This window comes from Cricetulus griseus, chromosome 3 (genome assembly GCF_003668045.3).
Source record: "Cricetulus griseus strain 17A/GY chromosome 3, alternate assembly CriGri-PICRH-1.0, whole genome shotgun sequence".
In the NCBI taxonomy this organism is placed as follows: domain Eukaryota; kingdom Metazoa; phylum Chordata; class Mammalia; order Rodentia; family Cricetidae; genus Cricetulus; species Cricetulus griseus.
Window position 1 is genome coordinate 155,216,154 of NC_048596.1, and position 23,261 is coordinate 155,239,414.

At 43.1% G+C, this 23,261-nt stretch overlaps 1 protein-coding gene across 1 annotated transcript in view; it reads right to left on the reverse strand.

Annotated features, from left to right (window-relative positions):
- Window positions 1-652: 652 nt before the first annotated feature.
- Smad1 (SMAD family member 1) overlaps window positions 653-23,261 on the reverse strand; it is a 64,579-nt gene continuing 41,970 nt past the window's right edge. The window contains exons 3-7 of the mRNA XM_027404890.2: window positions 19,783-20,040; window positions 16,947-17,063; window positions 13,149-13,370; window positions 7,769-8,025; window positions 653-2,014 (exon numbers count right to left, since the gene is read on the reverse strand). Coding sequence (XP_027260691.1) covers window positions 1,871-2,014; window positions 7,769-8,025; window positions 13,149-13,370; window positions 16,947-17,063; window positions 19,783-20,040 — 998 coding nt within the window. The 3' untranslated portion in view covers window positions 653-1,870. The remainder of the gene's footprint in view (window positions 2,015-7,768; window positions 8,026-13,148; window positions 13,371-16,946; window positions 17,064-19,782; window positions 20,041-23,261) is intronic.

Genomic DNA, 23,261 nt, shown 5'->3' on the forward strand with positions numbered 1-23,261 from the left:
AATTGGTGGGGGGCAGTAGACCCTTAAATTTTGGGGTTGTACACCAATTCCAGGAGAGAATGTGAGGTAAAACAGTGGCATTTGTGTGGCTAGAGAACATGACCTCAAATTGTTTCTTTTTCAGAAAAAATTTTAAAAACTACCCATGGTGGGAAAGGGGGAGGGGGATCATCCCATCCCAGTAAAACTGCACAAAGGTAACTTTCTCCTGTGCGTTCAGTTTTTGGCCTGCCCTGGCTACATTCCCCTATGGTTACCCTTCAGATTGGGAAACTATGCTACTGCGAAGCCCCTTGAATAAAAAGCTCACACACTTGTGGGCTGCTGAAAGGCTCAGTGGGAAATGGGTTTGCTGCCAAGCCGGAGGACCTGTTTGATGTTTGAAACTCACATCATGGAGGGGACCAGCTCCATCAGCTACCCTGTAATCTGTACAGGTGCACCATGGTACATGCCCTCCTTCATTGCTTTTCCCTTAGTTTTTCCCAGCTTTATGTGTCCTTTCTCCTGACTTTAGATCACTCTGCTCTTTTAGCAAGCCAGGTTCTGTGTCCCCACTTTACCAACGAGCTTTTTGTATCTGGTGAGAGCACTCAAAAGACCACATCTTACCGATCCCAAATTTTAACAAGCAAAGAAAGAAAATGACACATTTTTAATCAAAGGAAGCAATAATGACAGGTTTATTTAAAATTGTCCAGTAGAGAAAACCCGCTAGTGTTGGGATAAAGGTACTCAGTGTATAAGAGCAGAGGAGAATAGAAAAAATTAACAGAAGAAAACAAAACCAAACAGTATAAAAAACCAAAACAAAATAAAAATGTTTGAAATGGATTCCAATAAGGATCTTCTTTAAACCTGTGACTAATGAACACGGTTACTAGGTTTGGCAAACAATTCATTTGGAAATTAAAGCCTATGCCTGTATTGTAAACTCTGTAAAAACTGCTCATTAAATTCAAGCCTTTCATATACCGGGCACTGAAACACAAAGCCAGTTGATTTGCAAATAAAAGGAATTATTCATTTGCTCTCACAGTTACAGGAATTAACCAGCTGCTTAACTTCCGTGTAGAGCAGATGAGATAGAAGAAAAGAAAGGAAAAAAGTCAGATAAAACTCTAAAAAACTGAAACACAGCAAATTCAGACACCAGCTTGCTCATTTAAGACAACAAACTCAATGTTATGGCATAGTCTACGTTTGCGGTTGTCATTTCTTTTCCCCGACCCCACCCACAAATACCTTCTAGATCCACTAGCCATTTAGACTATTCCTAACCTCCAAATATTCTGTATATACATATTTAGCAAAGAGTACAAGCCTGACGTCATTCAGACAGCACTACAGTCAGCATACGGTTTTAGAAAGAATACTATATATGTCATAAAGATTCACCTTTAAAAACAAAGAACCCCATTCATTTCTAAACAAACAGTTTTAAAATATTATGAAAACCCATGAGAAGATGATTCAATGTGGGCTCAGAACCTGATGAAGAGCATACTTCAAAGACTATTAGCGTAACATTATGCCAAACACTCCAAACAAAAGGACTGCTCAGGATTGTTCTTCTTCTAATAGATAATTTGTCCCTGGCTTGGCCATCTCTTTTAAAACTATACACAAAAGTCCTGCTAAAAGTCAACATTTTAGTTGATCATACAACAGAATGTCACAATGTAAACTAAACAGATTCTTGATATCAACAGCATGTTACCAAGGTTTGTTAATTTCTCAATCCAACAGTTGGTCACAGAGGTCAAGTATTATCAAGGCTCCCTTGTCAGGTCTTCACCCGTCTTGACATATCCATCCTTCAAGTACATGCAAGGCTCAACAGTTTGCAAGAGACAGAAGCCGAGGCCCTTTAAGACACTGAGGAAATAGGATTGTGGGGCGAACCCATCTGGGTAAGAACTTTATCCAGCCACTGGAGAGGGCCATGCAGATGTATCTCAATCCAGCAGGGGGTGCTAGTAACATCCTGCCTGTGGTACTCGGCTCCCCAACCCTAGGAAAAAGAAAGCACAATGGTGTCATTTAACTCTTTATCTCATTGAGTCACCCTACCAAGTAAAAAGATCATATGATCAGTTCACATAATTATGTTTGGACTCTTGGCTATGTCCCACAAGAAAACAAACATACCACAAATGCATGGGTAATTTGGTGGGTAATTTTTGGGGATGGACATTGGCCACCAAAAGTCTAGCCAAGGACCCCAGGATCACCTATTTTGTCTGGTGTAGTGGCACATGCCTTTAATCCCAGCATTTGGGAAGCAGGAACAGGCAGATCTCTGTGAGTTCCAGGCCAGTCAGGGGTACAGAATGAGACCTTGTTTAAATAAATAAATAAAAATTACTAGTCTTGGGTAATTAAAAATTTAAAATACATTGAATAGTTGTTTGAATAAAGATATTTTGGCCGGACAGTGGTGGTGCACGCCTTTGATCCCAGCACTCAGGAAGCAGAGCCGGGGGATCTCTGTGAGTTCGAGACCAGCGTGATCTACAAGAGCTAGTTCCAGGATAGCCTCCAAAGCCACAGAGAAGCCCTGTCTCAGAAAAACAAAAACAAAACAAAACAAAAAGATATTTTAAATATTTATTTCCCACTACATTACTGTTATGTTAAAACTTTACTTACTTACTTACTTACTTATACTTTTAGGACATATTCTTACTGAGTAGCCCTGGTTGGCCTAAACTCCCTATGTAGACCCAACTGGCCTCAAACTCAGAGCTTACCTGTCTGATTTCTGAGCACTGGAATAAAAGGCATGTATTATCAAACTGGCTTTACTTATTTTTTTAATATTTTATTTAAAAATTGTGCAAATATGTATGTGAGTATGGATTTCCCTATGAATGTGTGGTATCTGTGGAGTTCAGAAGATGTTGGATCCTGGAGCTGGAGTTACAGGCTCTCGTGATCCACTTCAGCTGGATGCTGGGACTGAACCCAGGGCCTCTTTAAGAGTCCTACACCTTTAACTGAACAATCCCTTGACCCTTTATCTGTGTGTCCATGTCTGGAGAGCACAGGGGTCTACACTGGCCGTCTTCTTCAATCACACTGCATTGTATTTTCTGAGATGAGTTCTCTTGCTGCACATGGACTTTTGCCAAACAGGCTAGACTGGCGGCCAGCAAGCCTAAGGGATCCTATCTGTCTCCCATGCTGGGACTACACACAGCCCTGCACCCAGCTTTTTGTTGTTGTTGCATATATGTGTATGTATGTACACCACAGTGTGCATGTGGAGCTCAGAGAACAAATCTGTGAAGTTGGTTCTCCTCTCACCTTTCACACGTGTTGTGTAGCAATTTCTTCAAAGATAAAACCTGTCTTAGGGGGAAGCTCCAGAATTGCTGAATGTTCTAAGGGGAGGTGAAACATTCCACCCTCTAGACAAACTCCTTAAAACTTAGGAAGCAGACATCTTAAAAACTTTAGAAAGTCCCTGAAACTGACCAGACTCACAAGGCCCTCCCTCCCCAGGCTGATATGAGCAGTAAGGACTGCTGAGACACTCAGACCGCCTAGGCTGCCTGCTTCTGGGATGACATGCTCCAGCCTGTTGAGCTGTCTGCATATAGGTAGCAAACTCCAGATTCTCAGCTTTTGAGAGAGGCCACCCATGCTGGGGTGGGCTCTTGGCGATGTAGCTGTCTTTGAGTCATTTGTGTTCCTCTAAGTAACCCCAATAAAACTCAATGGTTCTCCAAGCTGAACTTCAATGGTACCCATACTTTGGTCTGTCATTGGTTTCCTCTCTGAGGTGAGTAGACATTTGTTCCTGTTTCCTCAAGAACAGTGTCATACAACGTGCCTCATGGGAACCGAACTTGGGTGCATGCTTACCGCACTTACTGCACAGCATGCCGAGTGTTCTAAGAGGAGGTGAAACATTCCACCCTCTGTTTCATGCTGTGCAGTAAGTGTCTTTCCTTTACCCACAAAACTATCTCACCAGCTCCCTGGCATTTTTTTCTTTTTGAAATGGGTACTGGGGATCCAAATCCAGTTCTTATGGCTGCATGGGAAACATTTCACAGACTGTCTCCTCAGCCCTATTTTTTTTCTTCTTTCAGACACCGTTTTTCTCTGTAGCCCAGCTGGACTGAAATTCACTATATGGTCCAGCTAGCTGCAAACCTGTGGCAATCCTCAGGCTTCAGCCTCCCATGTGCTGGGATTACAGGTGTGGGTTACCATGATTAGTACCCTTCTACCCATTTCTGTGACACCAGGATGGAAACCCAAGGCCTCTCACAGGCCTCAGTGACATCCCCAGCCCTGTCACAGCTATCATTGAATTCTGCCTTTACAGTGAAGGTGATGTCAGACAGACGGACATTCTGCTTCTTCCCCACTGACATCTGAAATTCTTCTGTCAACAACACAGATCTCTTGATCTTTCAGTCTCAAGTGAAACTGACAGAAGAACAGTTACACATTCCCAAAGTTCTTCTTGATACCTAGTCATTGCCCTGAAGCAACAGGTTCTGGCATGCATCTGGCCAAGAAGGTGGTTTGCTAGATGGCTTCAGAATGACCAGGTAGGACAAGAATGCTCCACAGAAGTCACCATGAAAGCCAGGTAACAGGATACACCTGTAATCTCAGCACTAGTGGGAGGCTGAGGAAGAAGGATCATGACTTCAAGGTCAGTCTGAGCCACACTGAGTTTGAGGGCTAACCTGGGTTATACAGTCAGACTGTCTTAAGTTGAAAATAAAAAATGGTGTTCGTGTGGGTGATAAGAAAAGCATAAAGTTCTGCCTGATCCTTGCTTGTAAAGAATAATAGCCACTAGAGTCTTTGACCTCTGCTACATACTTTCTGCATCAGTTTTAAGAAATACACAGAATATGAAAACTTTTAGGACAAAGTTGGGGCACATGAACTCCACCCATGTATATGCATGTATGTCCCTGGGTTTGAATATTCAACAGTGACAGTTACCATGCAGGTCTGTCTCTTCAGAGAGTGAGTTATTTGAAGATGGGGGCTTACCACTGACCTCCAGCATCCAAGATGGTCACCAGTATGTGACAGAAGCTCCACAGATACTTTCTGGGCCAAACCGATTTGGATTTTTCAGATAGGGAGGATTTGGTTTTTAACATTCATTAAAGTATAATTTTATGTAAACAACAAAAATCATCTAAAAATAACATGAGACTGCCTATTAATGGTAGAAAGACACCCTGCACCATTTCTACAAGACACTTGGAAGAGCAGTGAATTGAGGCTCCTTCTCTGCAGAGCTACAGAAAGTATGCAAAGCTTTTGAGGCCAACATATGATGTCTTGTGTGGTGATGGTTATGTTATGGTGACCGAGCTTTCAAGAAGATTTATTATTTATTATGTGTATGTGCAAGCATCTAGTGCATGTGTCCGCATGTACCCATGGAGGACAAAAGAAGGTGTCAGATTTTTGGAGACAGAGTTACAGGCAATTATGAGCTGCCTGGAGTGGTGCTCGAAACAGAACTCAGGTCCTCTGGAAGAGCAGCAAATGCTCTGAACTGCTGAGCCGTCTCTCCAGCCCACCAGCTCGTTCTTTAGTAGGATTTGTCTATCCTAAACCCCCAGCCATATCCATCACACCTTGCACAGGCTTCCATGCTAGTGCATGTTAAATTTTTTTTATGCTGTGGTATTATTATTAAACCCACTGGGAGCCATATGCATCTTGAAGGTAAATGTTTTAGAAGCATTTTTTTTCTCTTTGTATTGTCTTTTTGGAATAGTGGTAAGGTATTTGCTGGAAGAATGATGTTAACAAATTCTGAATGTAGCTTTGGGCTGAAGAGATGGGTTATCAGCTTAGAGTACTTGCTGCTGTTCCAGAGGACCTGAGCTTTGGTCCAGAAACCCACCGCTTCTAACTCCTGGTACAAGAGATCTGACACCCTCTTCTGACCTCCATGGGTGCGCACACACACACACACACACACACACACACACACACACACACACACTGATAAGAGTAAAGGAATAAATCTTTAAATACCTTATATTAAAGTAAATGTTTTTAGCTATACAAAAGTAACTATTAACTGCTAGTTGTGTAATGCATTTTTGAAGTCAAATGCAAGGAGAAAGCTTATTGGAGCACAGGAACCAAAGCTTCTTTAAAAACTCAATAATCACAGCGCCATCAAGGGACCTTGAGAATAATTACCAAGGTCCCAATGCCACCCAGACCCATTTTACAGGTCAAGAGCAGAAAGTCTGAGAAAGTCCTGTACCTCAACCAGTTAACACAACCACTAAGGAGTTCTCCCTTCCAACAATAAGCACTTCGGCAAGTTGCTGGCCTCATTTTAAAAATCATCTGAGCCAAAATGTGAAGTCAAAAATAAATGGCGCTCGTGAATAATGAACAAGGAGAGACTCTGTGGTCACATTTGTATATGACACACAGGACAACTTCTTCAAGGGGCAAAGAAAGGCCTCCTTTAGGGTTAAAGAGGCACCACATTTGGCCAGAAGGAGGAAAACTCCTTTGATCTGGATGACGATGAACAAAGCATGGCTCTGGACTCAACCCCGGTGATGAACACATCACTAAACAGGCCCAACAAGAAGTCAGAGAGCTTTTGAAGACAGCACATGAAAGATGACTGCCTCACCCAGGCGTGTAATTAGCACTCTTCCTCAAGGTAAAGCGGGATAAAGACTTATCATGGAGACTTCAGAGACCAGGCAGTTACTAGACTGTGCTGTCATCAGATACACACTTAAAAAATTATTTTTCAATAGCTTCTTAAAAACTTCTGTCTTAGCCACAGAAGAGGACAGAGCTAAGCAATGACTTGGATGCTCTCCTTTCGGCGATATTGCAGAACACTCAGCGTGAAAGGCAAGAGCCCTGCTAACTTTTGAGGTATACACAAGGCACAAGATTTACTAGAAATACTTAAAAAAATATATGACCAACTTAAAATAATTTCCAGTGTGGTTAACTTTCCACTTACTTATTTTGTTACATTTATTTCCCTCCAGCCCTGTGTGTGAGTGGATATATACACACGTGGAAGCCAGAGAAAAAATTAGAAGGAGTTGGTTCTGTCTTTCTATCACACGGGTCCCACCAAGAATCTAAGTGCCATAGGTGCCTTTTCTTCCTGAGCCACCCCACAGACCATGCAAGATCATACTATCTATAACCAATAAGCACCAGCATCCTGACCATACTAAAAGCAGAGAAGAACAAAGACACATTTATTTAGCTGATCTCATAGAATGGTCGTGCATTTAAGCTTCATGTTAAATACATAACATTTTCTATGATATTATAGTAGCTATGGGTCCGAGGACAGCACAGTGAGTGGGACACTGGCCCAGCATACCAGAGCCCCGACAATGGGGTGGTAGAGGCACACAGGCCTAGAATCCTAGATGTAGAGCTGATGGATCAGGATTTCAAACTTATCCTCAGCCAGCTAGAGGCCTGCCTGGACTACATTAAACCCTTAGCTTGACCAGGAACAAACAGCAAGATGGCTGGGGGGCAGGGGGAGATAAAGGTGCCTGCCATCAAGCCTGGAGGCCTGAGTTCTATCTCTGGGACCTGCATGGTGGGAGGAGAGGACTATATTCTATGTTCCCATGACAACCTCTTGGACACTGGTGCTCTTGCTGGGCGCTGATAGGAATATATACCAGGAAGGCACAGGTATACATATTGGAAATAGCAGGGGTGGGCGGGGGGTCAGGCCTGAATGAGATGGGCGGGCACTGCTCACCTTCACGAAACTCATTCGAATAGTGCACATTTTGGTGAGTTCATACACAGTCTCAAAACCATGGTTCACAGACTGTGCCAATAGCTGAGCAAACTCTTGGTTGTTGAAAATTTTCAAGCTACACCCACTGGGGATCTTGCAGACAGTGGTGGGATGAAACCCATGATGGTAGTTGCAGTTCCGACTCTGCACAAAGATGCTGCTGTCACTCAGGCATTCGGCATACACTTCTCCTCCAACATAGTACAGGTGGACGCCTGTGAGAGGACAGATCATGTCAGTCATAGGGTGAAAGGCACCCAGGCAGAGTCAAATTTGGCCACTCACATAGCCATTCTGACAGACATCTAGCTAACCATATTATGCTTGTGATAACCAGTGTGTTAGGGAACTAACAAAGTCTCTCAAAAATAATAAAGCATGACACTTTCATTTTGGTGTTTGATGTCCTGCTTGACCAGAGTTGAAAGTATATGCACACTCTAAAAATAGAGCCTAATAAAACCTGTAGTTTCCTGGGGTATCCTGTGTGCTTAAAATCTTCTGCATTTATGCCAAGGCTAAAGTGTTCAGAAAACTTCAGAGAGAGAGAGAAGGGATGACCAATAAACACGGAGGAATGAAACCTGGGTTGAAGAATACTGCTGGAAGCTGTAAGACATGAGGTTTAGTTAAAAACAGACGCCTTTTAAATAGAAAAAAAAAGTGCTGTGTGAAATAAGAGCTCGCTGAAATAACTACTAAAAACAGTAACTGAAAACTTCTTACAACTTAGAATGCTGGGAGACCAGGCAACATCCCACCTTCTCAGGGAGAAGGGGGCAGAGACCTGGATCCCCTCCTAGTAAAGCTGAAAGAAGGAGACAACCAATTCTGCAAAGTTGTCCTCTGACTGCTACGTGCCCCGCTATACACACACAAAATAAACAAAAGCAAATCTTTAAAGAGGAAGATGGACCCTCTGGCTAAGCCTCACGAGGGAGTAAGAAGAGGCTAGCATACAGGCAGGTAGTGTGGCTTTGAGCCCTGCAGGTTACCCTGGAACGGCTTAGTAGAAAATGCTACTGTGACTGTCTGAGGAAACACCATGTGGCATTTCTACAGATACACAGGGCTAAGACTCCAGTATCAGCTCTACCCACTGTGGCAGAAATCCATTTTGTTTAGTGATATAGATAGATATATTTAAGAGCAAAAATATAGAGAAAACTTTTTAAGAAGAAACCCCCCATATCAAAAATGATGACTTTTTAATTTAGAAAATTAAGATAATATATGAAAATATAAAGATGTGGAAAATATTGACATTCCTTCAGCAACAGAGAAAAATGCTTGTTAATTTAATAGTCTGCAGTACTGTGTCCAGTTTTGCAATCATTAAAGCCTCTGTTGCAAACTCTCACATTTCTGTATGACTGTGCTGCTCTGTTTAACCAGGCTCCCTCAGCAGACCAGTGTTGACACTAATTATCTACTATTGCAGTCATGACAAATGTCAGTGGATGGTTTTTACTAATATCTGTAAGAGGCATTCCTGGAAGTTAAATGGCTGGATCGAAGGCCTTTGAATCACTTTGCCAAACGACTTTCCAGAATGCTTGTGTTACATCAGCACTGTGAGTGCTATGATCAGCTGACCCACAGCAGCACTGACACTGAGCTTACACAAAAGCCAAGTGTTCACAGCTGCAAAGGGAATTGCTTTAATTTGCACATGGGGCTGGGCATACCCTTGGTTTAGTGGCCATTTGGGTATCTCCTGTGAACTCACTGCCTTGACATCTCACCTATTACCCCACTGCGGTTGTAGGCCCTTAATCATCATTTTTTTTTTATGAGTTGTGCATTTAGAGCTAGATAGAAATAATTTATTTTGTATTTTCCTGTTACTCTTTTGTCTTTCAATTTTATTCATTTTACATATGTGTAAACATGTATAGAAAGATGATACATAGACAGACAGATAAATAGATTTAGGTATATGTTTCAACCCAGAGACGTTTACAACCCTTTAGTTGAATTTATGATTTTTGTTGAGATAGAAAACTACCTTTCAGATCAAATATATTTTCATAAAGCTTTTTAATTGTTTGCCTTTTTACAGACGCACACTAATCACTTACACGCATGGTATACACTCAGGACCACTAGGGGAGGCCACTGACCTGCTGCCGTCACTAACCTATCCTCTATGTCAGTAGAGAATGAGTCCAATTTTATTGCACTGTTTTGTCTACACAGTTATTTATTTGTAGTTTTGCAATGTCATTTTAGTCCTAATGGCACATTTTTTCTTTATGCAGCCATTAAAAAATTTAACTATTCTTATTTACCCTTTCAAGTAATATTGGCATCATACTGTACAGCTTCCACAAAACATCACACTGTAATCTAACTTGTTTTAAGTCACAAAAATTTAGAAGGAATTACTATCTACTTGAAGTGTTTTCACAGTATTAACCCACCCCTTTAATGAACAAAGGCTGCCTGTATATTCGATTTTTCTCTCTCTCTAGCATAGCCCAGTGGGAGGAAGTATCTCTCCAGGTGGCTTTGGAAGTTTAAAGTCTTGTGCCATTTCTAGTTCACTCTCTTTGTTTTGTGCTTGTGGTTCAAGATTCGAGCCCTCGAGCCCTCTGCTTCTGTCCCAGCCACCAAGCCTCCTGTTGCTATGTTTCCCTGCCATGACAGAACCATGAACTTAAATAAACTTCTTTAAGTTGCCATGTTCATGGTGTTTCATCACAGTGACAGGTCAGGAAACTGGTTGTACAATCTTCTGGGTAAGCAGAATGACAGAACAGTCTTGAAGGGAATCAACACATAAGAACTTTCTAAAAAGTATATGGAACCAAGAGCTCCTGGCCTGCTAGCTTCACTCTGAGAATCCATCCCAAGAATATTACCAAGTTGGTCATGACATCTACAATAATGTCTACAGGATCTCTTAGCTTCCTGCTTGCGGTTCCAGAGGTAAGTCCTTAGCTTCTACTTAAGGATAGGTAACCTTGGCTTCTTCATCATTCCTAATTCTACACTGGGTCCGTTAGTCAGACATCTGGAGGGACTTTAAATGCATCCCTAGAATCCTTACTTCCCTCCTAATTTCCTAAAGAGGAAATTCTACCATACTTTTTGCTACTTTGGGGGAATAGTAACCTTAAATTTAATGAAATACGCACTCCTTCATTCTAAACGTATTGACAGAAAATGTCAGAGGTCTCCAGGCACAAGAAAATGCCCATCTGTGATATGAACCTAAGTTCTACCATTTCACCATAGGCTGTCATTTCCATCTTCTCTTCCTTTGGTCACATTAAGGAAATGTTCACCAAGTTCCACAGTTGTTAGGTTTCCTCTTTGAATCTAAGAATAAATGTTAAAAATCTTCTCAAATGTCTTCTCAAGCACCTATTAAAATAACCGTTTTACCTGATGAATTGCTGTAGATGCTGGTTCTCTTTTTACTTTATTTATTTACTTAGAGACAGGGTCTCACGATGTAGTCCTGGCTGGCCTGAGAGATCTCCCTGCTTCTGCCTTCCACACATACACTACTCATTGGTGACTTCAAGACGGAGGACCAACCAATTTACTGACTATGCAGATTTTATCCACTGTATAATTAATTTTATGCTGCAACTAATTTTTATTTGCAACTAAAATAGTTTGGGGAGAAATACTTTAAAACATGCAAACACCTCGATTCTCATAAAAATTTCTCTTCATATTTTGTTCTTAATACATTTACTTGTTCTATATGTGTGTGATGTGTGTGCGAGGCATGTGCTATCATGTGTGTGAAGATCAGAGTTGGCTTTCTCCTACCATGTGGTCCTGGAGATTGAACTTAGTTTGTTAGGCTTGGCGAAAGCCCCTTTACCCACTGTGCCATCTTACCAGTCCTATTCTTACTACACTAGTTACAAAGTGGTGATGTTTGCATTCTAGCACTCACTGTCTATTTAGCTACCGAACTTGCCAATTAATTCACTTCTCTATTAGTATGGCAGTATCAATTAGGGTTTACTTACTGGATAGGATCTGACTATGTATGTAGTCAAACCTGACTTTGGATTCTTGATTTTCTGTTCCAGGAGTTATGTCTTAAGATCCACTACTGCAGTTAATCATCGTTGCTTTTCATTATGTCTGGATCTGGAATCCAGTCTCAACTATGCACATATCAAAAGTGATTTTTTTAATAGCACCAACATTACCGTACAGAGTAATGTTGCCTTCTCCAGAGTCACTCAATAGTACAACTATTTACATAATGTGGACTCTGCAGTGTCATCGTAAGAGCACCTGAAAGGTGACATGCCTAAGTTACATGACACACTACACTGTTTTTTATGTAAGGGAGCTGAGCATGCATGTTACAGGATACGCTACATTGTTTTAGATAAGGGAACTAAGCACGCTTGGATTTTAGTCCTCAGGACCCCAGAACAAACCCGCCACGGACAGCTGTATCCCGAGAGGCACCAACATTTTCAGAAACTTGTCTTCACTTTGTGTCACGTGAGATGCACCAGGCGCAGCTCATCACAGATTTGGAGGCAGCCAGTTTGCCTCAGTGGGGATAGATATCTGCAGCAATGATCTGGACACTAGATGTGCTTATTGCTATTTTGTATCTTTGCCTTCTCAGCTAACAAGGCAGAAACCACATTCATATTCAGAGGGTATATATAGACAGGCTCCCATACAGACATATGCACAAGAGCATATAAACACACGTCATGTCATTAAATTATGATTTTACACTGACACTTCCGAGGAATGCCACACCCCTTCTTGATTGCATGTTCCACAGGGAAAGCTAAGCTCTGAGCACTACCCACACATCTGGTCATTGACTTAATCATACAATAAATACATATAAATGTTATACAACTGTTTTAATCTACCACTAGTAAATAGTTAAGTCCCCTAAGAAAGATATTTGGGATGCTGAGATGGTTCAGTGGTTAGAGGTGCTTGCCACCAAGCCTGATGACTTGAGTTTGATTCCTAGTATCCACATGGCAGAAGTAGAGAACTGACTTCCACAGCTGTCCTCTAACCAAGGAACTTACACACACATGTACACACAAACATGTAATACATAAATGTAAGAATTGTTTTAAAAGATATTTCACTTATAACAAAATGTTGGACAGCGTAGTGCCCCACAATAACAAAGCAGTGTCAGCTGACAGCTAACAATATCATGGGATCTTAGGATCAATGACTGGAACAATTTCCAGATAATATGAATTCGAAAAATACTTCAAACAGCAGCGTCTGAACATCTGGCATTTACCACAAGAATCATCGGGTCACTTCTAGAGGAACAAAAGATGAACATTTGCAGGAGGGGTAAAGGGACACTTACCTTTTCCAATATGTCTCCTGGTGTTTTCTATTGTGGAGTTCCGGTTAACGTTGGAGAGCAGCCCAAGGCAGAAGCGGTTCTTATTGTTGGAAGGATCAGTGAAACCATCCACCAGCACACTTGTGGAGGAGGCGTGGAACGCTTCGCCCACGCGGTTGTTGAGCTCATAGTACACAATAGAGCACCAGTGCTTTGGTTCCTCATAAGCAACAGCTTGAACATCTGAAAGAAGGAAAGAAATTTGCTCACAGTTACGCCTGGAGCACCCCAACGAGAAACCGCATTGTAAAACTGGCTGAGCACGGTGGAACGAAGTCAGGGAGTGGCAACTAGTCAGGGAGGATCACATGGGTCATTTCTGTGAGATCCAAAGTACTTCTTATTAAGGGTAGCATTCTCCTTTCATTGGGGAACTGGCAGAGATCCGAAATACCAGCTCAGCAAGCTGGGCAACAGCGCTTGCTGAATACAAATGACCTATTACTTGCTCATTAACATACAGAAATAATTGAAATCACTCCTGCTGGCACACTACCTACAAGAAATACAAGTGACCAGTGGGAAAGCAAGTGGCACAGGAACAGGAGGGGCCCGGAGATGTGCCAATGGGGCTGGTGAAGAAAGGAACTGCTTTTGGCAAAGCCTTGGCAGACCTCTGCTTTCTCAAGGCCCTGAAAATGAACTTCTTCCTATCATGAAGAAGCTGCTTGGCTTCACAAGAGCTAGTGATGGCTGCAGCTCCAGTTTTGCTATAGCTCAGGAAGAAACCGTGCCAGCTGGCCATTCCCCCCGAATGAATCATATCTCTCTCATCCAGACTCCATGCTAACTTCCTTCTATTTGCTTCAAGTCATGCCGAGCAGGTGTGTTTGTCTCTCCCTTCCCAGAATGGGCCAACAATGGAAACTACCCAGCTTTACTGACAGGATGCAGCTTGTTAGGCCCAATCTCTTAAGGCTGATGAATCTCCAAACAGAAAATGCTTCTAAATGCTTTCAACCAAAAGGCTGGGAAAAGAGCCCTTTCTGCATCAAAACCTCCTATGCATGCCTTTTGAGAGCCCAGGCACACAAACCACACCATTGCCAACTTGATCATTACTGATCTGAGCCTCACAGGGCTTCTGTGTACAAACATAAGAAATGGAAAGAAAATCCACCAGGAGTGGGAGATAGAGAAGGACTTCCACATCCTTTTGTTTGTTTGCTTGTTTGCGGTTTTTCGAGACAGGGTTTCTTTGTAGCTCTGTAGACCAGGCAGGCCTCTAACTCACAGAGATCTGCCTGCCTCTGCCTCCCGAGTGCTGCCATGTTCTTAACATAACTGGCAAGTTATTTGCTTTATATAAGTAGGTTAGCTGAAAATATACTATTTCCCTTGTTTCTAGGCAATGCTTCCCTGTCTGCTGCTCTTCAAAGAGCAAAGCTTTAGTAATTCACAAGTGCCAAAACCCAGAGAAGGCTGCGCCATCCGTCACATAGGCCTACTATCAGCTTTCAGCATTGTTAAAAATGCTATTCATCTGGACACATTTTTTCCTATAAAAGGTGAGGAAGATCTTGTGAGACATATGGTCTTTATCACAACTATTCCACTCTGCCTTTGTAACAACAACAACAAATAAAAAAAAACCTAGCCATAGATAATATGTAACAAATGGGCACAAGTGTGTTCTGATAAAGCTTTATTTACAAAAACAGAAAGTGGGCTGATCTGTCTGCGGGCTGTAGCTTGCTGACCCATGCTCTGGGGAAACCACCACAGGTAACAACAGGAGAAAAGTCAAAGTTCTTTTCCTTTGAAACTACGAGGTGATTTTTAAATGGCTCTAAATGGGAACATTTTTAAAGCTACTTTAAAGGAAAAAGAACTTAAAAGTAAGTCTCTATTTGGGGGTAACAGAGATAATCTCATCATTACCATTATAGGGTCCACAGAGGGTATCTTGCTCCCCAAATAAAAATTCCAAAAGTGGAATAGGGGCTATTCTCTCAATCAGACCCTTTACTTTCCAACTCCCAAGATCTAAAGGTGACTAAGACCCATAAAACATAGCCTATAAAGAAAACTTCAAAACAAAATTACAACTAAGTTTCTTTGAGATTATTATCATCATTTTAAAATTTTATTTTTGAAGCAGTTAGGGTCACATGGGTACTTCCTATATGCCTTCTCATACCAAGATCCCCCATCAGAGTGGTGCATTCAGTACAACCCAAGAGCCTACGTGGGTACATCACCATCCAAAACTCAGAGTCAGAGTCAGCACTAGAGCTTGTTCTTGGCAGTACAGTCACACACGAGCAGGGCATGCTGCTATTGGTATTACACTGGCACAAAGGCAGCACAGCATCTAACCCTCAACAAGCATCAGCGACTCTGACGTCTGGCTGCCTCTCATGTACTGGAAATGGGGTAATGAACAAAATCAGATGAATTCAGCAGGCATGCTGCTTTTTAATTTCAACCTGTTTCACACCCAGGCTGAGCGCTTGGTGGAGGCCTCCTCCAGGAGTCACTGACCCTGAGCTCTGACTTGGCAGAGCAGCATGGCATCTCATGGCAGTGGTAAGTGTGTGACTGGTGTTAGTGGGGTGTCAGTGTCTATTATCTGATTCTCTGATCCCTTAAACCTACTCAACTTGCCACTGGGGCCCGGGGAAGAAGGTGGGACCATCCACCACATCATTCCAGGGCTTTAATAGGCCTGATGGCGAAGACCAGCCGGCGCTACCCCACCCCACTCCACCCCAGAGAGGGAGCATGATGAGCTTCAGTTCTGCTTGTAAGTTCTTTGAGAGGAAAGGGGGTAAAATCTTGTCCTTTAAATTTTTTGGTGATGAAGTTAGGTTCAAGTACAGAAAAAAGGAAACAAATACCATTACTTGTTTCAGATAAGGCCATAAAACAGATGTGGCATATGTGTGTCTTTTCTGACATCACGGCAACTGTTGGGAGACCAGCTGTATGGATTCTAGTGTGATCACCCATGGGAGTCTGCTTTGAACTACAGTGGATGGCATGTTCCTCGAGGCCCACTTAAAGATATGTCTGACAGCATGGATCTCAAGTTATTAGTTACTGAAGACTTGAACACATGAGCATATAAATAACAGATGTATTTGTTATGTAAAACAGGACTCAATCATTTCCTCTCACTATCTCTGTATGCCAGACATCTCTTAACAACCTCTTGTGTATATAAGTATGTGAAACAGCCATACAAACCCGTATTTATTGGTGATAAATCATAGACAAATGCATCTTAAACAGTTATCTGATATATGTGCATATATGTTTATAAATGTATACATGATAATATACACCACTTACTCATTTATTGAAGGTGAAAGCAAGGACTAAGGACACAGATAGGCTTGTTTATTTTTCCATAACTAATAAATTTTGGCTGATTATTCAACACTGGTCAACAAACAGCATCTTAGATTGTCTTCAGAGGTGACTAACAGTTCGGTTTTCTAACCACCAATGCTGGAAACTCACTTCACCTAACTATGTAACACAAAATGGCAGAGCACTGCTTACGGCCATTTCAGAGACCAGTGGGAATCTGAGACCTCCATATTCAATTCTGAGATCTTAAATGGGACTGTGACAGAGTGTAAGTAAAAAGATGGGTTCTAGAGAATTCTTTCCATTAGGCTTAAAACAACAACAAACCTGTTTTCCATATTTCTCAAACAGCTACCTTTTTAAGGTCTAAATGAGTAAAAGTAACATTTGGACAGGACATACAGACAACACTCTAAAAAAGGAGTAAGTGACAACTCATTTTACCTCCTCTGTTGATCTCGGAGGGCAGTGCAGGTGCCATCATATTCGTGTCCATTGGCTGAGAGCCATCCTGGGCCATGGGGTCTTCAGGAGGCAGGTAAGCAGGTGGGGGTGTGTCAGCTACAAAGTTTGAAAGAAAAAAAAATTCATGCTTCAGGCACATACTCTCCTCTGAGAGCTGAGAGCTTTTGTGTATGAGTAGGCCTGCTCACGTGCATGCAGATGCATGTGTGTGCACGTGTATGCAGGGGTCAGAGAATAACTTTAGGTAAACATTTTCCTTTTACTTATGGTGGGGGTCAGAGCATAACTTGGGGAGTTAGGTCTCTCCAGCATGTGGGTCTCACGATGGCAATAGGTGCCTCTGCCCACCGAGCCATCTGGTGAGCCCTCACTTTTTTGGTGGTGGGGTGGGGGAGCAAGGTCTTCTAATGCCTAGTGCTCTACAGGAATCCAGGCTGCTCAGCCAGTGAGCCCCAGGGCTCTCCAAGTCCCTGCCTCCTTGTGCTGAGATCACTAATCACTCAAACCAAATCAAGCTCCTTACTGAAAGATTGGCCTACACACTCGAAGATGGAGGGGTCAAGGTCAACCTTGGCTACATCAGGCCTTGCCTCACCCCTCCCTCATTCCCACCACCAAAAGACTAGATGCTGAAGACACTGGACTTTAGGTAACAATCACACCCCCAAACTTTGTTTCCAGTGACATTTCAGTGAGAAGAAGAAAATGTGAATCAGTCCCAGGAGTCCCATGCCTATCTAGGATCAGGTCACTTTAAACCCACCAAGAAGAGCCTATGGATATGCTCTTGTGCAGCAGACCCCAAGAACCCTGGGGTTTGGTTTTACTGATGTAAGACTTCCTGACAGGACTTGGTAGGGGAAAGCTCTCCCAGGCCTGAGAGCAAACATATGGCCAGGAATTCGCTCTCTGCTTGCTATAATCTACTAATTGAGACTTGGTTTCCCATGACTTTAAGCAATCTCCTTACTACCTTCACCCCAACCATTTAAGCAGTGACTAACTTTAAAAATCCCCAATAACAGAACACTAGGCAATAAATCAGCTTATCTCAGCTGTCTTCCATTTCAGAATTTACATAGAACCTTCTAAGTCGTTTCCAACAAATAATATGATTATTGAAACCACACACACACACACACACACACACACACACACACACACACACCCCTACCTAATGCAAGCCTGGCATTTTCTTATTGTGAAACACAGGGCATTCCTTTTCCTGACTTGAAAACCAAGCTTCTCATTGGTTTGTGAGCCTACCAAGCATATACAGAAGAGACTTGAGAACAAAATTTTGCAGTAGGGATCCACGAATGCTTGGGTAAATACTTAGGGGACAACTGTAGAATCCAAAGAACAAACTTGGCTTGTTTAGGGCTCCCTGATGGTTCCTCCCTTCCCAGTCCCAGGCAGAATCTTAACCCAGCTGCTAAAGAGCAGAGAGCCAGCAGGCCTTGGAACCTTCACAGTCAGTCCCTCCTCTCACTCGAGCCTCTTGCTGAAGCGGTGAAGTTAACTCTGCTTGCTTCAAGCCAGGAGCAAAGGCGCAGTCTCTTCTCAATGGAACCCAATGAACTTACACCATAGCAACCCTGGCAGCATCAGGGCTCACAGGGGTCATTGCTGGTGGTGCTCTACCATCCCCACTAGATCACTGCCCTTCCTCTTTCCTCGCAAGGGCCTGTGCTAATCCCTGACAGTCAAGGACGAGAAGAAGTCTAGTGATAGCCTTTGATTCTTTCACTGGGGCTCCCCTGGGGTTGCCCCTGCTCAAAAGCCCTATAAAACAGACCTTTTCACCACTAACCTGTAGACCAGACAGACCCAATGGGCTTGCCAGGGAATGGGTGGCTAGGAAACCACCAAATATTATTAGTTTGGTTATTAAAATAATCTATCTCCCATCTTCATCCCAAACAGAAAACATAAATCAAAATAAACAGGCTGAAAACTAAGTGCTTAAAAAGAAGAAAGAGGAAGCAATAAAGCATGGATCACGTTTTAATTTCTGAAGGTACAACATGGATGCTGAAGTGAAACTTAATGTAAAGACCTTAAGTGGCTCTACAAACATGCCTGCTCCATCATTTTCCCTCACAAAAGTACCCATACATTCCATGATGATCTTTTATTTATCGTGTCCCTCTTGGTGTTGACTGGCAAGAGCTCTGGCACTAATATTTGGATGCTTGTTTACTAACCTGTTATCTGAAAAGTGTAATCTTCTAATTAGTCACTTATTTTGATAACTATTACACCATCCGTTATGACTAAAACAGGAAAATAACTGCTTTTTGTCTTTGCTAAGTTAAACAAGCAGATGGTCTCCAGCACTTCTGTTGCAATTCCTTGTTGTTAAAAGTACATATTTCTTGGGATTACATCACTGGCTAAATGACTCTAATTAAATTGGGGGGGGGATGATCCCTCAGGAAATAGCTCTTCCGCGGCTGCATTGATAGCAAGGGTTCTTCAATGTCGGAAATGCTCGCCAAAGCCGCTTCTCAGAACAGCAGTGTGTGTAACATGACATTTTCCCCTTTCTTTTTATGGAGAGCAGAGACTGGAACAATTGTGCCACTCCCAGAAGGATGCAGCTGTTTCAAAACTTTTGAAAACAAGAGGAAAATGTAACAGGACTCAAACAAGCCATCCTCTTCTCCAGCTGTACGTACAACTCCCCTCCCTACACTGATATTCTCCAAGCACTGGTTCACCAGGATGTGCTCAGGGTTCCATCCACCCCGCCTCCCGGCAGGCCACGCCCACCCACCTCCCCAAGGCAGTGTCCCCGAATGCCCCCTCCTACCTGGCATCTGGAAAGGGCTGCCTGGGTCTGAGCTGGTGGGGGAGTGAGGGTAGGTGCTGCTGCTGCTGCCTGGGGAGTTGGGGTAGCTGCTGTTGGGCGAGTGGGGAAACGGGTGGGTGCTGGGCTGCTGGAAGGAATCTGGAAACGTGGCGTTCAGTGGCATGTGAGGCTCATTCTGTCCCAAGTTGCGGAACTGTGCCAGAAGGCTGTGCTGAGGATTATACTCACTGTGCCTGGGAACCAGCACGGGAGGAAGGACTGGGGACAGAAAGAAAACAGAGAGACAAATGAGAAAGGTGAAAATCGGTGGGTAATTACATCACAGTAAGTGAGGACACACGACCTGAACTCCACCCTGCTGTCACAGGGAAACTGACTTTCCGCTCCAGAGTACAGCCTAGATCACAGGACCCCAGCCTGAGCACAGGGCCATTGGCCTGTTGACCTAGGAATGCCTCAAGATACAGTTTCAGATTAAAAATAGATGCTTTATTCCATTTAAAAATTTCCTATTCACAAAAAAAGCTAATGCACAATTAGCAATATACATCACCGGCTAGCCAAACAGCTTCATAGATAAAAGGGTTTGTCACACAGCTAAAGACCTCAGTTTGATCCCTGGAACTCAGGTAAAGGTGGAAGGATAGAACAGATCCACAAAGTTGGTGGAATCTCAATATGGGCATGACGGCATATGTACCCCCTCCAAACATGCATCCCCCCCCCTCTCTCTCTCTCTCTCTCTCTCTCTCTCACACACACACACACACACACACACACACACACACACACCCCTAGCACTGTGGCATACACCCACATCCCAGTACTCCGGAGGGAGGCTAAGGCAAAGGGATCTGAGGTTGGGGTCCAGCCTGGGCCACTCTGTTTACATATGTACATGTCGCCACCAACACTCTCATTGACAGTCTGCTAAAATCTGGGTTAACATGTATTGAATGATATTATTTACCATTAAGTGTTTTAATTGACACATTAACGCCTTTTAAAACAAAAAGCAGTAAACAGCAAGCATGTGATTCCCAAAGGCAGGGAAGGTGGTTAGTGACACAGCCTCTGAGGTCCAGGGTGTCCTGGCAGCCATCCTTAGAAGCGTCCTTTCTGCAAGGACCTGCATGGATGCACCCACTTCTCCAGTCCTCAACAGGGCCAAGGAGGTCACAGAAGTTACGGTCACATGTGCCAACTGAAAACCCCAAGACAGGAAGTCCAAGAGGTGGGTACCTAGACAACAAAAAGAGTTGTCTCCTGGAGTGAAAGCTAAGAGCCTTCGGTGATGGGAACCAGCACAGCTACTCCAGAAAATCCCAGCAGAGCCTCCACCATATGGCCACCTAGAATGGACAGGCTGCCTAATGATGACTTATAGAACTCTGTCCTGGGGAGTGCCACTAGACCCCCCATGTCCTCTGGGGTCACCAGGTGGCTCCCCTTAGTGATAAAGACCTTCAGGAGCCCCGCTGCCCTCTCGGTCTCAAGGGAAGGAAGGAGCTGTTGGATTGGCTATTGAGAATGGTGACCAGGGCCCCCAGTGCATTTCCCTAGAGAAATGTTGTGTGACATTAGAAATGGAGTGGACTTCGGGGCTTTCCAGTGCTCCCATTGGAAGGCATGCACAACTCGTGCTTATCACTTAGCTGTGAACCGTTGGTAAGACAGATTTGGGGAAAGTAGTAAAATTCCTCATACTCATTTGTCAATTACCATGAAGTGTTAACACTTGTAGATTTCCCTTGCTATTTGAGTATAATAATTTATTTCTAGCATAACGATGGAATCTGCCCAAAGCAAGACAGTATTTTCTACTTTTCCTTTCCAACATTCAATTGAGGTGAAAACTATATCAAGGAAACCCCTAGTAAAAAGCCTATTGGCAGCAGAAACCTATCTCATTTGTGCTATGAAACACAGCTCAGTATCTTGAATTACTTATGTATACATAAACATTCCTTGTCTTTCAGCTGCTGCAGTGTGAGTTAGCACTTCAATTTGCTCCTTCTTCCTGCTTTTCTTCCTTTTTTGACTCAGCTCCCTGAAGCTTTTCCTTACATTAAGCAGATTCTACTTCCTAAGCCACCTATTTTGGTAACTCTCATTGTCTAACAGCTTCAGAATGGGACTGTTCCTACCGCCAGCCACGGGGGTGAAATTAACTTCATGACAGCAAAGGACACTGTGCGTCTGTACCCCAAGCTCTGCACAGTCCTGCTGTCATCTCATTTGGTAGTGATCTGCATCAAGGCACAGTGCTGAGGTGGACCCAGTGCACATCGGAGACATCCATCAGCGGTTAGATGACCATGGACATGAACCATCTGTACTTGAAGACCTCTAGATGGTGAATGTGACAAGTGACCTTTTTCTCATCCCTGACTGTTTTACATTTTCACGGTACTGTGGGTCGAACCCAGTGCCCTGTACACACTCAGTATGTATACCACCACTAAGCTACACTTTAAGATGACTGCCTCTGCTGATGTAGTCCCAGGTACCTCTAGTTAACTAAGCTATTCTAAATCTACAGTAAGGTGCACAAATCTTCAAATAAACAACGTTTTAACCCAATTCATCAATGGCTCAACATCATTCTTGTGAGATTCACCCAGTTTTATGAGTAGCAAGTTACTCTATGTATCTGCAATTTATCGGATGATATAGTGTGCCTCCAGATGACCTGGGGAGTTTCCAGGATGGGATCATTGTAATAAAGTTTCTGTGAACATTATTTTCAGTCACTTCTTATTTTGACACAAACTGTCATAGTAGTTAACACTTTTATTTTCTCTTTTAACATTAAATTTATCATCATCATCATGTATGTGCCGTGCGCAGTGTGTGTTGAGGTCACAGGACTTCTCAGAGTCATTCTGCCCCACTTTTACATGGGTTCTGGGGACTGAACCCAGGTCTCCAGTCTATGTGACAAGCACCATCACCCACTGAACCATCTCACCTTCCTGATCCACCCCCATTCTTAACACTTCACCACATTTACTCAGTCATTCACTCTCTTTCCCTCTCATGCTCCAAACACTTCCCACCCCACCCCTGAATGCTATGAGAGCAGGACAGACAGACAGACAGACAGACAGACAGACAGACAGACAGACAGACATACATACATACATACATTTTGCTTCTTAACTTCACAATAGTCAAGATACACAGTAGTACTAACTTCCACAGATACATGAGACCATTACTGACACAGTAACCATTGGTGTATTTATATATGAGTGATTTTACAGACGCCTCTCAACTTCAGTTCCTCTGACAGTAGCTACCGTACATACTGTGCAGGCGACATTATGCCCTTCTCTGGGTACATTCCCCAAAGCCAACCACATCTGTCTGTTTCCTTTCAACTGCTCAGTTAGACTACTGCCCATTTCACTTACCATCCACAGCTACTGTGCCTTTTTGTAATTACAGTTGGCAGATCCTCCAGACTGAGCACACCC